The sequence below is a fragment of the Lepisma saccharinum genome, chromosome 7 (genome assembly GCF_977018435.1).
Source record: "Lepisma saccharinum chromosome 7, izLepSacc3.1, whole genome shotgun sequence".
Taxonomy (NCBI): domain Eukaryota; kingdom Metazoa; phylum Arthropoda; class Insecta; order Zygentoma; family Lepismatidae; genus Lepisma; species Lepisma saccharinum.
The window spans coordinates 93,812,370-93,828,879 of record NC_139235.1 but is presented as its reverse complement, the minus strand read 5'-3'; the positions used below and the strand labels follow the sequence as shown (position 1 = coordinate 93,828,879).

Genomic DNA, 16,510 nt, shown 5'->3' with positions numbered 1-16,510 from the left:
CAACTTGTTTCCTTTTTGAAGTGTTGATTACAAACATGGGTCTCTGTGTTTTGAATTCATCTGGTGAGTAATACATATCAGTACTGCCAGTAGTGACACGCTTGAAAGCCGAAAAAGCCTCATATAATTTGAGGAAATCATCCTTGGACATGTCTAAATTGTAATTTTCTCTAGGGAATACCTCATTTCTGCCATTTTTAAGATATATATTCTTGATGTTGCAGCTATCAAATTTACTTGAATTTTTTTCCTGATTGTTGTGTCTTCCAGTCTGAAACAATACCACCACAAAATCAGGCATGTCAAATTGAATGCTGGAGAATGAGTTTGTAGCATCAAACTCATAATATGTGCCAGATGCGGGCTTCTGTACAGATTGATATGTGTAAAATTGCAGAGGAATCTGTGGATTTTTTACTATATCTGCTTTGTGTTTAAGAGCGTAACTGGCCTCATATTCAACAACAGGGATTCTTAGCTCCATAGTCTGAATAAGGCACTTGCCTGCATCAGGTAAGGTATTAGGCAGAGCTTCCCCTGTAGAGTTTAATGTGCTGTATCTCATCAAAGCATTATTATCATTGGCAGCTCTTCTAAATGTAATTCATAACCCGCCTTTCCACATAATTTCTTTGTAATCCGAGAAGAATCCTGGCAACAGGCGCATGGGGAACAGCACAGTGTGGCTCTTGGTTAATATTTTATCACCAGCCTCAAATCCACCGATTCTGTAGTAAGAAGCCTCGGTTTTGGATAATTTTAGTGTGGCCAAAGCTGTGGAGGTAATGCCGGGATAATCCACTCTGTTTATAACAATGCCATGTTTTCTGATCTCAATTTCAGAGAACAGATGCGGCACAAAATTATCTACCAATCTTATATTTGAATTTGCCGGATAATCTGTTCCATCGAGCTTTACAACATCAAATTTGATGTATAGATCTGCTCTGTGGGGGTGTATAAATCCATCCCCTACATCAAGATCAACCTCAATTTCTGTGTTGGGTTGATTTAAATTTGCAAATGTCCTCCTGTTTGGGGGGAATGATTGTAGCTCATAACTCTCAATATTTTCCATTGTATGTATTTTTATTTAAATATTAATCTCTATGATAGCAGTTGTTGTGGCTCCAGCAAAATCAACTAATTCTTCTTTTTCATTAGTGACCATCAATTCAATGTAATCTATTCTATTATGGCATACAGGAAAATATAATGTTGGGGATGGATTGTAGATGATTGGCTCCATGAATTCAGAATTAGGTTTGAATGTTGCAATGATGCCGGTTTGTTTGTGAGTGCCTATGCCATTTGATTTGGTGATCATACCCTCAGCCACATTACAGTGAATATTCAGAGTCTCTATGGCTAAGAATTTAGGTATATTCATAGCAGTGTGTTTGATGGTCGCTTCAAGTTTTGTGTTGTTCTCAAATCCTAACAGCTCTCCTATAGTACCCAGATCCACTGTTTCTGTAGCAGATACAATCTCTACTCTGTGAGTGACAGAATTTTGACTTAACACTACACCTCTGGGTAATTGAGCATTTAAAGTGGACAGATTATATTGCCCTGGAGTGATGACAATTTTTTGATCCCCTACTGCAATTTTGTTGTTGTGGTGTGTAATATTAGGTATCAAGTACATGCCATAAAATGCTCTGAGAGCTATTGTTTTGGGATACACTATGTCATCATGCAATTTGAGTTTCAATATTGAATTTTGGCTGGTGAGATGGAATACCCCCATGATGTTTCAGATACCACAAGGCTTTTTGAAAATTTTCAATTGATGGTTTATTTATTTGAGACATATATCTAAGAACAGATAAACACAAATGTCCACAATTAACATCTTTGAAGTTCTGAACACGGGCATTATTGTAATAAAGATTAGCTGATTTTAGATATTTTACTAAATTTTCAGGAGGAACACCTCCAAATGAATCAAACACAAATGCCTCATTGTTTAAATATTTAAGATAACAAATCCAGTGAGTGCCCTGATTTTTGTACTCATCCAAATTAACAATGCCACACTCTTTGTTGAGTGGTTGTTCTGGTAAAGAATCAGACATGTAAACACCTCTAAAATTTTTGATGCCCAGTGGCTTGATTAAAGCTTCAATATCTTGGTTTGTAAGCGGCTCTTGTTTTTTTTAAACTTATTCATGGCTCTCTTAACACCTTTGCCCTGTTTCTCCATGGCCAGGTTATGGCGCCTCTGCTCATCTAATTCTGCCCTATTTTTCTTGGCATCTATTACTGTTTTTGCTATGGCAGCTGATCCCCCAGCCAAGCTCCCCACAGCCCCCAGTGCTGCTAAGATGGCAGGGATAGTAAATATGAAACCCCCCACATGTGATTTTTTTCTTGATTGCTGTAATTTTTTTAATTGGGGGGTACTAAGCAACAATTTCATACCATGTCCCTTGGCAATACAAGAGCTTTTTTTCTTGCGCTGCTTTTTGGTCAAAAGACTGTCAATAGTTTTAAGAGATTTGAGACCTGCATAAGGTATTTGATACATAACACCCTTGGCCTTCATTGTAGGTTTATTATATACATATTTACAACCCCCACCCCAGTTTTTGTTTGGTGCTCATAGCTATGGTGGTTCCCAATGCTGCTATTTTTTCACTCAAAGAAGCATCTTTGCTTACAAATCTGCCAAATGCAGCCTCTTCTAATTTCTTGTCTGCAACATGTCTCTTGTCAAGATCAGTATGTGTGTTGTATGCTATGTCATGGTCTCTACAAGCAGCATCTAGGGGATTAACACCAGGATCTCCTCTGTTTAATCTATGATCCAATTTTGTACCGGGACCACAATACTGATAGCCTGGAATGTGTAGTTCAAATGGCAGCTTGTTTATAATGTCATTAACAAGCCCCCGACCCTCAGAAATATTCCAAAATTTAGGTGGTAGAGTATTAATAATTTTTATGAGATATCCAATCCCCTTAGGGTCATTCACTATAAAATTAGACAATTTTGTGCTTATCATGTCCATAATTCCAACCTTTTCATTGTAAAAATTGTGGTTCCCAGCATTTTCCTCCCCAGCTATCACCAATAACCTATCTACAAGTTTCCTGACATCATCAACCCACACAAATTCTTTAGGCAGGGTGTTGTATTGTTTGATTCCACTGCCAGTCTTGATCTGTGACCATATGGGCTTGATTAAATTATTGTATTTTGCCCCACTGCTCGACTTGACTCTTTTTTGTGTGGGATCATTGTTCTGGTATAGAGCATCTGATTTTATTAATATTTCTTTGTAATCCTCATAATCTTGCTCTGTATAGCTGCCAGGCCTTTTCCTAGTCATCAATTCCCACAATCCAGGTGTGCCGGTGTACTTAACAAAAGCACCTTTTTCTCCGAGACGAGATTCTGAATATACAATTATATCATCTCCCATAAATGTTACTCTGAAATTGCCAATTCTATGAATGATGCTCCCATCAAGCTCTGTGTCAGCATATAAGCCAAAAACCTCATCTTTGTTGTCTTTAGGTGTGCTTAAATATTTTTGAGCAAGAAGACCCAATTCAATAGGATCCTGTGTAGCTTCAATTCTTCTAGGAGCAATAGGACTAGGTGTATGAATACTGGAAAGTGGGGTGAATGGATAATCTAATATGTTCCTTGCAGCTACAGGTACAAGCTCTGTGATCAAATCTTGATTTTGCTCTGTAACAGTTTTGATATTCTTACCTAAATTATTAATAGCATCAATTACAGGCTGTTCTGTTTGTTTGTGTTTTTCATAAATTCCCCGGTTCTCTGATTTCCATCCCTTGAATCTTTTTACAAGATAATCTCTTAACTTAAGATCATCAATGATTGGCCTTTTCATGGTTATTTATATACGTCTCAACGTCTAGAAAATCGTTGATTTTACTTCTGTATTTGCCGCTACTGGGTGTTCTTGTCATATCAATTGTGACAAACCCATAACTGTCCTGGTTCCAGCACTTGCTGCAAAATTTAGAAAAATCATTGTAGCTCAAGTCCCCACCTACATATTCATCATGTATGTGTTTGAGGTTGGTATGATCTTGATGAAACACACATATAAAATTGCTGTTGTCTCGGATCAGTTGCTTCGGAATTTTTGAAAAAGTCTGTGCCAGGTAGAAGCAATCAATGTTTTTGTGCCGCCCCTGTGTAAAGAAATTTCTAACCTTGTTTTGATTATCCAGTATAATGTCATCAAACACAACAACAGAATTATCGAGACATTCATGAAGTGGCTTAACATCTGGTTCAAAAGTGGCAATATCCAATCCATCATATAGCTTCATCAGCTGCTGATATTTTAATTGTTCCAAGCTCTTAGAGAAGACATACAAGTGCCTGTTTTTCCAGTCTAACCAGTTGGGTGCCAATAAAAAATTATCAACCATTAGTGTAGTTTTACCACAAGCAGATGGCCCAACAATAAGACACCTAATATTTTCAGGCAGCAAGTTGCCATTTCTCTTATTCTGCTGTTCAGGTTCTGGCAGCCTCTTTATAACATCCCAGGTGCTCATATTATCACTTTGTCTGCATCGATCCAGCTGTTTTCCGGATGACCCAGCCATTTGACAAATAACTTGTTGCCTTTTCTGCGGATGATTTTTTCTATGAGATAAGTGTCAGGCTGTTTAGTTTTGCTGAGCTCTTGTTCATAGAATCTGCCTTTGAGAATTTCTCCTCGATGATCTTTTATTATATATGTGTTAAGGGTCCCGGGTTTAACTTGAACCACTGTAAATAATTCTGTGCTCCAGTTTCTTGTAAAGCCTCTTTTGAATAAGTGCTTATATTTGCTGATTCTTACTTGATCACCCACCCTGTATTTGGCCCTTCTTGTTGTTGGCTGGTATCTAGGATAATAAACAGTCCTGATCAAATTTTGCTCATCAGATGAAGTTACTTCAGAGGGTTTCATGTTGATTGTGGAATGGACAGAGTTGTTATATTTATGTAGAAGTTCTGGAAGAATATTAATCCATTTATAATTACCTTGAAGTGTAAATTGTTTATACATAAGATTTTTTAGGGTTCTGTTGAATCTCTCTACAATTGAGGCTTTGAGATCACTGTAACTCGAGTAATGTTTTATTGCCTGGCTTTTAATAAATTGTTGAAACACTGAATTATAAAATTCTTTGCCATTATCTGTTTGCAAATAGCGCGGTGATCTTCCTGAATGATTGATGATTGTCCTGATGGCTTCTGTAACACATTTTCCAGTCTTGGATTTGAGTGGCAGAGCCCAGGCAAATTTTGAAAATGTATCTATTACAGTGAGTAGATACTTGTAGCCCTTGTTGATTTTGTCTAAGTTTTTCAACTTTCCACTTGACAACTCAATCAAGTCGCTCTGCCATAAATCATCTATGCCCTTTGTGACTACTGGCAGTCTCTTAAAATTATGTCGGGCTTGTCTGTGTAGTTCATCAACAATAATTTCTCTAGACATAATATGAAAACAAGAATATTGCAACTATGGGGTGTTCAGCAGCTGAGACTGCAGGATTTTCTAAATATAATTTGTCCCCTATTTGTATTTTAAATTCCAGAGAGCCATCATCTTCAGCATAGGCTGTTTCTAATGTATTGGGGTCTGTAAAATCCTCTAACTCTACACTGGTGATTTTCACTTTGTTATCAGCATTTGTTATTGATAAGGTAGGGTAGTGGTGTGCCTGTGGCTGATGCCAATATTTGATCTTGATTGGTCTCAGTGTGCCCCCAACAAAAAACTGGTAATAAAATTGAGCAGGGGACAGCATATATATTTTGCCACCTGGTGTAAATGGTGAATCATATTCTTTGTTGGGGATGCTGTACAATTCAAGAATTACTGTATGTTTTGGATTCTCGATTATGCCAGTTATTTCTTTTTCTGCTGTAAGCAATCTGCTTGTTACAGATTCAAGATGCTCATTGATGGTCCTAACAACATCATCGTGGCCTGGCTTGATTTTTATGTCCACAACAAGTTTCTTGTATTGTTGCACAATCTCTTGAAGCTGGGTGGCAAAAACAGAGAGAGCATTTGCTTGATTGGATTCCATGGTCCCTAGCTGTTGCTTGATATTAGCTACAATTTGCTGTAAATTTTCAACAACTGCCAATTTTGAATTTTGAGCAGTAAGATCATGGACCTGTCTTCTGATATCCTCAAACAGGGCATGCAGTTCATTAATATGTTGATTGGTTGGTAGAGTGGCCACTGTCTGAGTGAGATGTTTGATCTCTGTCTGGATATTCTTGATATCTTCTGATTTCAATATGCGATTCACTGCTCTCTTAATATTTTTAAGTTCCTGTGATGTAGGAAGATTTGATACTGTATTTTGCAAAGATTCAAGTGCCAATTTCACATTATTTAATTCAGATGCATCAGCCACATTTTGCATAGCATTTTGGAGCAGGGCTATATCTGCCTGAGTGGGTGTGGATTGTTGTAAAATTTCAAGTTTTGTTTGGATATCATCGATCAAGTGATGAAAATGTGATAGTTCAGATTCAGTGTTGAGGTTTTCAAGTTTTGTGATCTGTTGCTGGACACTAACAAGGGTATCTACAATCCCAGGCAGGCGGGATTCTTGTACATTTGCCAAATCACTTTGCACTGCTGCTATTGTACCTTCAAGATGGGTTATGGTACTTTGAATTTTTCCAAAATCTTCATATGTTTCAAGTTGCAGCTTAATATTTGCTACACTCCGAGTTATTGCACTCAAAGCATCAGAAGATGGCAAGTTGTTCATAAAATTTTCAAGTGTCTCAATTTTTTCTTTAACCTCGGCTATGGCATTGTGCAGAGGATCCAGATTAGGTATTTGGAGTGATTGAATCTGTTCTTTTAGAGTGGAAATGACTAGATCAAAATCTTCTTGTGATTTTATGCTTTTGACAATTGTTTGGAGCTGTGTCTGGACATTATTTATCTGCTCTTCCAATTGCTGTTTCAATTGCTCGGAGTTGGTGGCCTGGGTCTTAAATTTGGCTTGAAGAGCTGCTACAGCTTCTTCCAAACTTTGAAAATTATCTAATGTTGCCAAATCAGTATATTTCTGAAGCAACACTTTGAGTTCTGAGTCAATTTTAAGAAGAGGGTCCATGCATTGTGATTGCAAATTTGTAATTTCTAATTGAAGACTGGCATTGAGTGTGGTTTGTAAAGCTTGTAAATCACTTCTTAATTTCTTGACTCTTACATCAAGCATCAGAATCTCATCACTGTGATCTTCATGTCTTGTATGGCCAAATATATCATTAGGCATTTTTGTTTTAATGGTTATTTATTATAGAGTATCTGATTCTTAATTCTATAAAAAAGGGTATAAGCTTGTCATAGGATCCAGGGACCTCAATATATAAGCAGTCACCAGCAGAAACAGTATATACAGTGCCAGAAACCATGTTTGAGTGCTTAATTCTATAAATATTTCTCCCTACTGAAATCTTGACATTGCCCTCAGGGGTTGTAATAAATTGTAATTGCCCACCTACAGGTAATTGGTAATGATTTAAATTATTGTTAAATATGTACAATGTTTTGCCTGTTTCATCATCAACATCTGTAAGTATGCTGTTCAGATGAATAATTAACAAGCCACTTAGTTTAGACAGCATATCAGAAGAGGGTTGTGGTGTCGGCAGCTCCATAATAGCCTGTTTTTTGAACCCAAATAAGTTCATGGGCATGTTTATTTATTTCAAATCATGCTCTGTCATTGGGCATTGTTTGCCACTTCTCAAATCACAATGACCCCATGGTAAAGTATGTATGCCACATGATAAAATACATCTCTTATCATCATGTGGGTCCAGGGCCACTTTTCTTACAATATTTGAAGTCAATAAGTGATCCACACTCTGGATTCTGGATTCTGATGTTTTGATTGAATTCTGGGATTTGAGGCAATTTTCATAATCTTCAAATTGAAGATCTTTTTCAACAGTTACTTTGCCAATACCCTTGGCCTTTTTGGCAACAGTGCCACTACATGTCTCAAAAGTGTACATCTTGGCACTTAACCCAGCAAATTTCACAATAACATCACCACATGTCTCATCTTTTAACTTGCCAGGCACCTTTTTGTTGTGGGGTTGAATCTTTGTATGTTCACTGGTATCAAAGTATTGAAACAATTCAGGCTGTGACATATCTTGATAAACATCTTCTGTTTGAATATCAAGAATAAAACTATCCGTGTCCATGTACAATAATTTTACACGATCACCATAAAAAGGTTTCAACACATCATAATACAATGTTAACATATGTAATTTGGACAATTCCAATATCGCAGCCCCTACATAAATAGGTTTATCAAACTTGATCTTTGTTTTCTTCATGTTGAAAAGTGCCATGTGCTCATCATAAATTTTTCTGTAATTGAAATTAGGCTTTGCAACCAATTTTTTGCTCCGGCTGGGGTCAGTAATTATTTTAACATCGGTATGTTTTCTGACATTTTCAATAGTTTTGCCATAGACAGAATTCACCATCAATTTAAACAAGGCCTTATCAAATTGGCTCTTTGCAGATGTTCGAAGCTCCGTGTTTGTATCAATGTATGGTTTCAACCATTCTGAGTGCCTGAACCTCAAAACTTTGCCAACTTTGGTCACTTGAACACCATGTTTCATCAGGAACTGGAGGTTTTTGTAATATATGACATAATCCTGTTTTGGCTCCAGGGTCATCATGAGCTTCTTCTGTTTAGAGCCAGGTGAGCACTGAACCTCGGGAATTGGGGGCAGATCAGAAAATATGTTGTGCAAATTATCTGGAATTGTCAGATCAACCTCTAAGAACAGGCCATAGTTACTGTCATCAAAATCTTTAAGATCTTCAATATTGAAATCTTCAACCCACTCAAGCCCTGCATATGGCAGTTTTTTCATCATGGCATAACCATAGAGGCTGTTTGCATCTACATACAGTATAAAATTTGATGGCCGTGCTGGATCATAATCAGGCAGCATAATATGCTTGTTATTTGCTCTGGCATATCTCTGGGAACATTGCACCATGCCTCCTCTTATACATTTCTCCATAAACAGATACATATCTTGATCTTGGATCAGATCCAATTGCATGTTAGTGTTGAAAAACATTGCGGCCCATGCTAGGCCCGGAGCACTGTAAAAATACACTGGGTCCAGTCTATAATTTTGCATGGAAGATTTTCTGAATGCCTGCAGTATATCAGCTAAGAGGGTGACATCAAGTTTCAAATATGCCATGTGATAATCACCAAATGTCTTGCATTTTAAATTGTTCCACATCAACTGAGCATGGTGATAATCTTCATCAGTGATTCCAGATCCTCTGATTTTGCTGTAAAACTCTTCTTGTGGTGGCAGGGAACACTCATCAAATTTAGAAAAATCTGTAACATAGTCATATGGATATACACCCTTCCGCCTAATTAATTTCAGGTCCTGATTTGGAAACAATGCACGTGTGATTTTGAATTGATCATCAGGTAATTGAGTGGCCAGTGTGGCCAGGCTAGCAGATAAAAATCTGTAAGAATCAAGAAATCTTATGTGAATAGGAACACCATCAACTTTAATTATCTTGCTAATAGATATATATTTCTCATCATTTTCAGCTAAAATATTTAAATTCTGCTTGTCAAACCCCTCGTACCTGATCAGATGATGGAAATCATAATTGGATGCTCCATGGCAAAATATGGGGATAAATCTTGGTCTCTTGATCTTAATATTGCAGCTATTACACAGGGCCATTAAGAATTTACCATCTGTATGAGAATGGTGTTTCACCTTGATATTTATATCTGAAAATTCAGAATCACATACCGGGCATTTTTCTGCATTGTTGAAATCTTCAATCTCTTCCTCTGTTAAAGGCAACATAGGCTTTGATTTTAATAAGATGTTAGATGCTATGTCACGGCACACATTTTCTATTCTATGTGCAAATTCTTTGATGGCATCTGGTCCCATGTATAAGTGTGGCTCACTAGCTACACCATCCTGTACAACCACATAACAAAAACTGGAAGGTTCATGTAGCTGGTATGGTGTACTTGAAGATTCTTCAGGATCTGGATTGCAGAATTCAAGAGGTTTGACGTTCGATTCAAAATCACAGACAATATATACTGGGTGTTCCAACGAGGCTTCATACTTTTTGAATTTGCAATTTTCACTTGGATTGGGCATCACCATATGAACAGGTTTATGGTTGCCACAGTATTTCAGATGCTCAATTAACTTGTTTTTAGCAATTTCTGCATTCACTTCCCGAACCCCATTTATTATTTTTTTACCATCAAATTCAGTTAAACATCTTCTGCACGACTTGAATATTGTATTGGATTTGCCTTGTTGTTTTCTCACTAAAGCTTCAAGACTGTGTATCAGAGTGTAATGATATGTATTATTCCCTTCAATTAAGAGCAGATCAATCGGAACAGCAGAATCATCATCAAGTGTACTGATTCTGAGAGGTGCTATCAAGCAATTGCCAGTGGAACAAATAAATACATTAATAGATAATTGTTTGCCATTGATGTGCCTGGCCTTTTTTTCAAATTTATCAATATTCTGAACAGACATTGGATATTCCAAACCCTCCATTGCATCGTCAAAAAGATGTTCATGTTGTTTGTAATAAGTTATTCTCTCAGGATGCCTTGAAACTGGATACAAAGCAGCTAAAATACACCACAAAAAGCATTTCTGGTCGGTATTTTCAATATTGACCACGGCTCTTTTGTTTTTGATATTGGCAGGTAATGGCAGATATGTAGAACCTTGTAATGGGTTGAATTCAGAAATATTAACATATAACTTGTGTGATGAACCGCATAGGCTCCATCCTGACTCTTTTGCCGCAAATTCAGAGTGTTTCATATTCAATTGATCTATCAACCTGCTTATTATTTTGTCCGAATTTGTATTTGAATAAACCGGTACAGTTTCTGTTATGTGGGGTTGTGTAAATTTTGTGCCATTTGGTTTCTTATATTGAGTATACAATTTGAGGGACAGCTTATAAGAGCCATTTTGTGTATTTAGAATTGCCTGCACATCAGGTTTTTTACTGTTCAAAAAATTCTCAATACCACATCTTGGCTCTGATACAAACCGATAATCCCTAAGTTGGGCATTAAAACTGCTATGGATAGGTGCATGGCGTGGCTGCTTTGCAGGTGAAGCATTAACAGGTGTTTCATGCTTCCTTTTCAGACCAGATGTGGATGGTTGTGAGGGCAATGCTGATGACTGTACATAAGAATTACACTTATGCCATTTGTAATATGCCTTGCTTAATATTTTATGGCATCTTGGACACATTTTTGTGGCTTTTCTGCATTTCTTAGAGTTACAAATACGGCAATGCCTAGCCCAATGAGAACTAGATATATTTTTATTACACCGATTGCAATATTTTTGTTTTGGCATTTTTTCTTGTTGTTTATTATATAAGATTTTCTGGGCTTCAATTCAAAACTTTATACTTAATAAAAAATATCAGTTGGGTTCAGCAGTTAGTGGCTGAGCTGGTGCTTTTATACCCAAACAACAGCAGTAACTAGGTTTTGGTGATAGTTTTGCTGATGTACAACACACTTCACCAGGTTTAAAACCTCATCTCTATATCAACTTCAATCTTAAATATTTTATCAGGACTCGAACCCCGAGCCTTTTGTTTACAAGGCAACAATATTATCATTTTGCCATCAGGGGAGGCTTCATATTTTATGAGGACATAAACCCGAACCTCCACACCTGAAAAATTAGGGTATAAGCCCCTCTTGCCATTGTCTTAAGTATGGGTAAATCTATCTGTTGAGCTCTCGCCTTTTCTACACTAGAAATTCAGAATTTCTTAAAAATCAGAGCATATCACACCTGAAGAATTGGGGTACAGGCCCCATCTTGGCATTGTTTTAAGTGTAAGCAAATCTGATTGTTCAATCAAATAGCCTCGCCTTTTCTACACTTGTAAGTTGGGTTTATCCTATATACTTTTATACTACTTTCCCCTTCTCACTCCACACTGTTCTATTTTACCTCACTTTCTCCCCCCCTCCTGTTTATGACTACGCACAGCAGGGGGCTTATATTCTAAGCTAGCTAGGCTATTTGAGAGAATCTGACGTTTACAGCAACGCACACTGCTTTGCTCCGCCCACTTGCTTTCCACACCCTTCTCTAACGTTATGCGCGGTGCTGCTGCACAGACTGTATATCGGTGACAATGCCAGGCTTGTTTTCATGTTTAATCAAACACTGACCAAGGGAAAATTTATTGTATAAAAAATATAGGGGAAAGTGGGGGAATTGCGACCATCTAAGGGAGATTTTAAAAATCTCAAAAACTGTACGCAGTGAAACAAAAAGAAAATGTGGGCCTGAAAAAGCAATGTTTGTAGTACATCTCTGCGTATCACTTTGCTCCCTGTCGTTAATAGTTATATCTGTAAACGTCAAAAAGTAGCAATGTGCGTGTGAGCGCAATTGCCCTATTGGTAGGGTAATGGCGCTCAGTAATCATCCTAATAGTAAATCAATACCATTTTTGTACTCTACAGAAACTATATCTTTAAGTACTTATATTTATTAATATGCAGATACAAATTAAATTGAGCACAATTTTGCACAAAAATGCACACATGGGACGCTTATTATGAGAAACGTGTTTGCACCCTTCATGTTCCCATCACAAACAGCGTGAGCGTCATTACCCGATAGGCGCCATATTATGTTCTTTGTTTCTCGTCTCATGAAGAACCTCAAATGTTTATTTTATAATAATTAAGAAATAAACAGGAGATACTATTATTATATCTGTAAAATTTTCAAGACTCTAGCTTAAACGTTCCGTCTACTTACCTCGCACTTTTTTCCTTCCCCATTTTATAACAAAATATGACGAATACGTTTTTCGCACCCTGCTTCTTAAAAGTCAACTCCACATTTGCCGCCTTTTGTTTGGTGCCTCGTAGTACTGGGTTCTAGATGTCAGCACAGGTTACTCTTCAATAACACCCTCCGTAACGACTACAGAGGGGTGAGCGCCATTGCCCGCTGAGCACCATTCCCCCACCTTCCCCTACACTACAAACGTAACGTTTCCACCCTCTAACAGGGTCTTCTTCAGACAAAGATTCACAATAAATTGATGTACAGATCCAACCATCATCATATATATACACTCGCAGTACAGGGTCCATACACAAGACACATGAAGGCCCCCATCCTTATCTGAGACATTCCCTGTCAGGAATTCCGGAGGACAGCAAATTCTGACCGTTAGGGAGCTTTCAGACCGAAGTGAACGCTCAGTCGCTTGTTGCTTCATTGCGAAACTCCCGTGTCGCAGTCGCCCCGAAACTTCTCAAGTCTATTTACAAGTTGTTGTTTTTTTGTTGACTTCATGCACCCGAGGAGCAAAGTTGCAGAGTAATTTTTGATGTTACAATTTTTTTCTTTAAGTTTTTGTTTTTAAGTCCACTTCATGCACAGATAAAATAATCGGGACTGGACCTACAGTTAGTGGGATCCGAACCACTATGCGCCTCCACCAGGTATCGAACCCAGGACCTCTTGATTACAAGGCGACGACGTCACCATTACGCCATCGGGGAGGCCAATTTTCCAAATGTAACAGTTATTTCGCAAAATGGTCTTGAACACTATGCTTATGGGATGCAAGACTTTTCGAATCCCCTCCCCCTTCCCGTCTCAAAGTTAAGCCCAAGCACAGCTATAGAGCTGCTATCTGCAAGTGACTTCGTCTGATCAGCCCTAAAGCAGCTCCAGGTTTCTCCCTCAGAAAACTTTTTAAAAAAGTATTTATCGGATCATATTAACAAAGCATTCAATAACAACTGAATTGATGGTAAATGGAACTATATTTATGTGGTTAAAAACAACTAAAAGCAGCTGTCTCCAACAACAACTTTCCAAAATGGAGTGGGTGAGTGGTATGACAATCATTGCCCCATGTGTTTTGAGAAGCGCGAGCACCACTGGCCACGATACATATTCCTGTTATGTTAAATATCATGTATTCGATATTGCTTAGATTATATTTGTCAATATCGTGATACATATCATTCAACACTACTAGTGACAGAACCTGAAAGTCCGAAACCTTTGTTGTATTTGCAGGTTACATAAGGTACCAAATAACTTACAAAGATGTGACAAATGCAAGCAGGGTATCCCCCTTGTGTCATGTCTCCCTGCTAAACAAGGAGGACGAGAATGTGATTTCGGATCAGAAGGGACTGGAGGGAATTATGGAAATTCCTGATGCCAAGTTTTGGTGGCCATATTTAATGCATCCTGAACCAGGATACCTCTACACGCTTGAGGTAAGTTGTAATGCAATGTCTTGTTCAACCCTTACAACATGTGTATGATAATCATCATTGTAAAATAATGCAGAGAAGTAAAAGAAAAGCAAAACTGGATGCCACTCAATCATCAACTACTCTATGTGGTCAAAAGTATCCGGACACACCGCGAAACGTCTGTTTATCATAGAGGGCGAGACAGTACTGCCATCTACCGCGTGGAACACATAGTCAACGAACTCAGTAGTCTGCAGACAGTGTGGGACAGCAGTATGGGATGGTCTGAGGAACTCACAGACTTTCAACATGGTCAGTTGGTTGGGTGCGACTTGTGTAGGAAGTCTGTGTGAGAGATTTCCACCCTCCTAAACATCCCTCTGTCCACTGTTTCAGATGTTATAGTGAAGGGATGTGTACAACCCAAAAGCGTGCAGGCCAACCTCCCATGTTGACCTCCAGAGACCATCGAGTGTTGAAGAGGGTCATACAGCATTATCGTCAATCATCCATCGCCACCATCACACAGGAAATCCGAACTGTATCATTATCTACTCCAAGAACCATTACTGTTTGGCGTAAGGTGCGGCAACTCGGTTTCCATGGCCGAGCAGCTGCCCATAAGTCAAATATCACACAGTCAAATGCCAAACGCCGCCTCGTGTGGTACAAGGAGCGTCGAAACTGGACCATAGAACAGTGGAAAACCGTTGTGTGGAGTGATGAATCACAGTACACAATGTGGCGATCCGATGGTAGGGTGTGGGTGTGGGGAATGCCTGGTGAACAACATCTACCAGCCTGTGTAGTGCCGACACTGAAATTCGGAGGTGGCGGGGTTACAGTGTGGTCATGTTTCTCCTGGAGGGGGTTTGGCTCCCTTGTTGCTTTACATGGCAATGTCACGGCACAAGCTTACATTGACATTTTAACAGCTTTCATGCTGCCTAACGTCGAAGACCAATTCGGGGATGACCATTGTGTCTTTCAACACGACCGAGCACCCGTCCATACTGCAGGGCTTGTGGGGGAGTAGTTTGACGACAACAACGTCTCACTAATGGACTGGCCTGTGCAGAGTTCTGATTTGAATCCCATAGAACATCTCTGGGATGTTTTGGAATGCCGACTTCGTGCTAGACCACACCGATCCACATCGATACCTCTTCTCATTTTGGCACTCTGCGAGGAATGGGCTGCCATTCCTCAGGAAACCTTCCGGCACCTGATTGAAAGTATGCCTGTGAGAGTGAACGCTGTCATCAAGGCTAAGGGTGGGCCAACACTGTATTGACTGCCAGTGTTCCCGACGGAGGGTTGCCCAAACTTGTACTTTATTTTCAGGTGGGTGTCCGGATACTTCTGATCACATAGAGTATATGGCTCTGAGGGGGGGGGGGGGACATTAGGACTTGTTTGCTTGAGCCTTGAAATAGATGCTCTTATGCATGGAAGTCTGCAGGATTTTTTACAGGGAGAGGCAAGCAAGGTAATGTTTTTCCAGGGGGGGGGGGCAAAGGAGGCATATTTTCCCCCATAATAGTGATACCCCTCAAAAAACTCTATTTCAGTCTGAAAATATCATGTTCTTTCAACGTATTTATAATAATTAACATAAATTACTGTGGATGAAATGAAATTATGTGTGAAATATATAATTTTCTGGTGGACATTCATTTTCCAGGCAGGGGGGCGCGGCCCCCCCTTCCGGACGTCCATGCTTCTATGATTTAACATAGTGGCATTGAGATAATGGCGGAGAGGGGGTGCATTGCAAAGTCTGTTTTAGTCCCATCGCAACTTGCAAATTCAAGCCTTGTTCTTGGCTTCAGTCTCAAAATAATATATATAGAAATGTAAAAAATAGAAAATTGAGAACACTACTTTGCACATTATGAGATAAACATCTATGAAAAATCCGTAAAACACCTCTTTGCATGTCTCAACAAGTCTCACAGTAGATACTTTTTGCGTTATCTTAGATTATAATGTATTCAAGTTTTAAATGATCCAAGACTTTTGGACAGCAAGTCTGCCTTGTTCCTGTTTCCTCTAATTCTAGTTTCATCATTAAAAATGATCTGTATGTAAACTAAGTGAAAAAAAGTGAACAATGCTTCGTTAATAGATACAATGCACTGAAACAATGCAC

The 16,510-nt window shown here is 38.6% G+C and overlaps 1 protein-coding gene across 1 annotated transcript in view; it reads left to right on the top strand.

Moving 5' to 3' along the window:
- The window catches only part of LOC145990033 (beta-glucuronidase-like), a 69,330-nt gene that overhangs the window by 27,306 nt on the left and 25,514 nt on the right, over positions 1–16,510 (top strand). Inside the window, exon 6 of the mRNA XM_083125660.1 lies at positions 14,174–14,379. Within this exon, the coding sequence (XP_082981786.1) occupies positions 14,174–14,379 (206 nt within the window). The remainder of the gene's footprint in view (positions 1–14,173; positions 14,380–16,510) is intronic.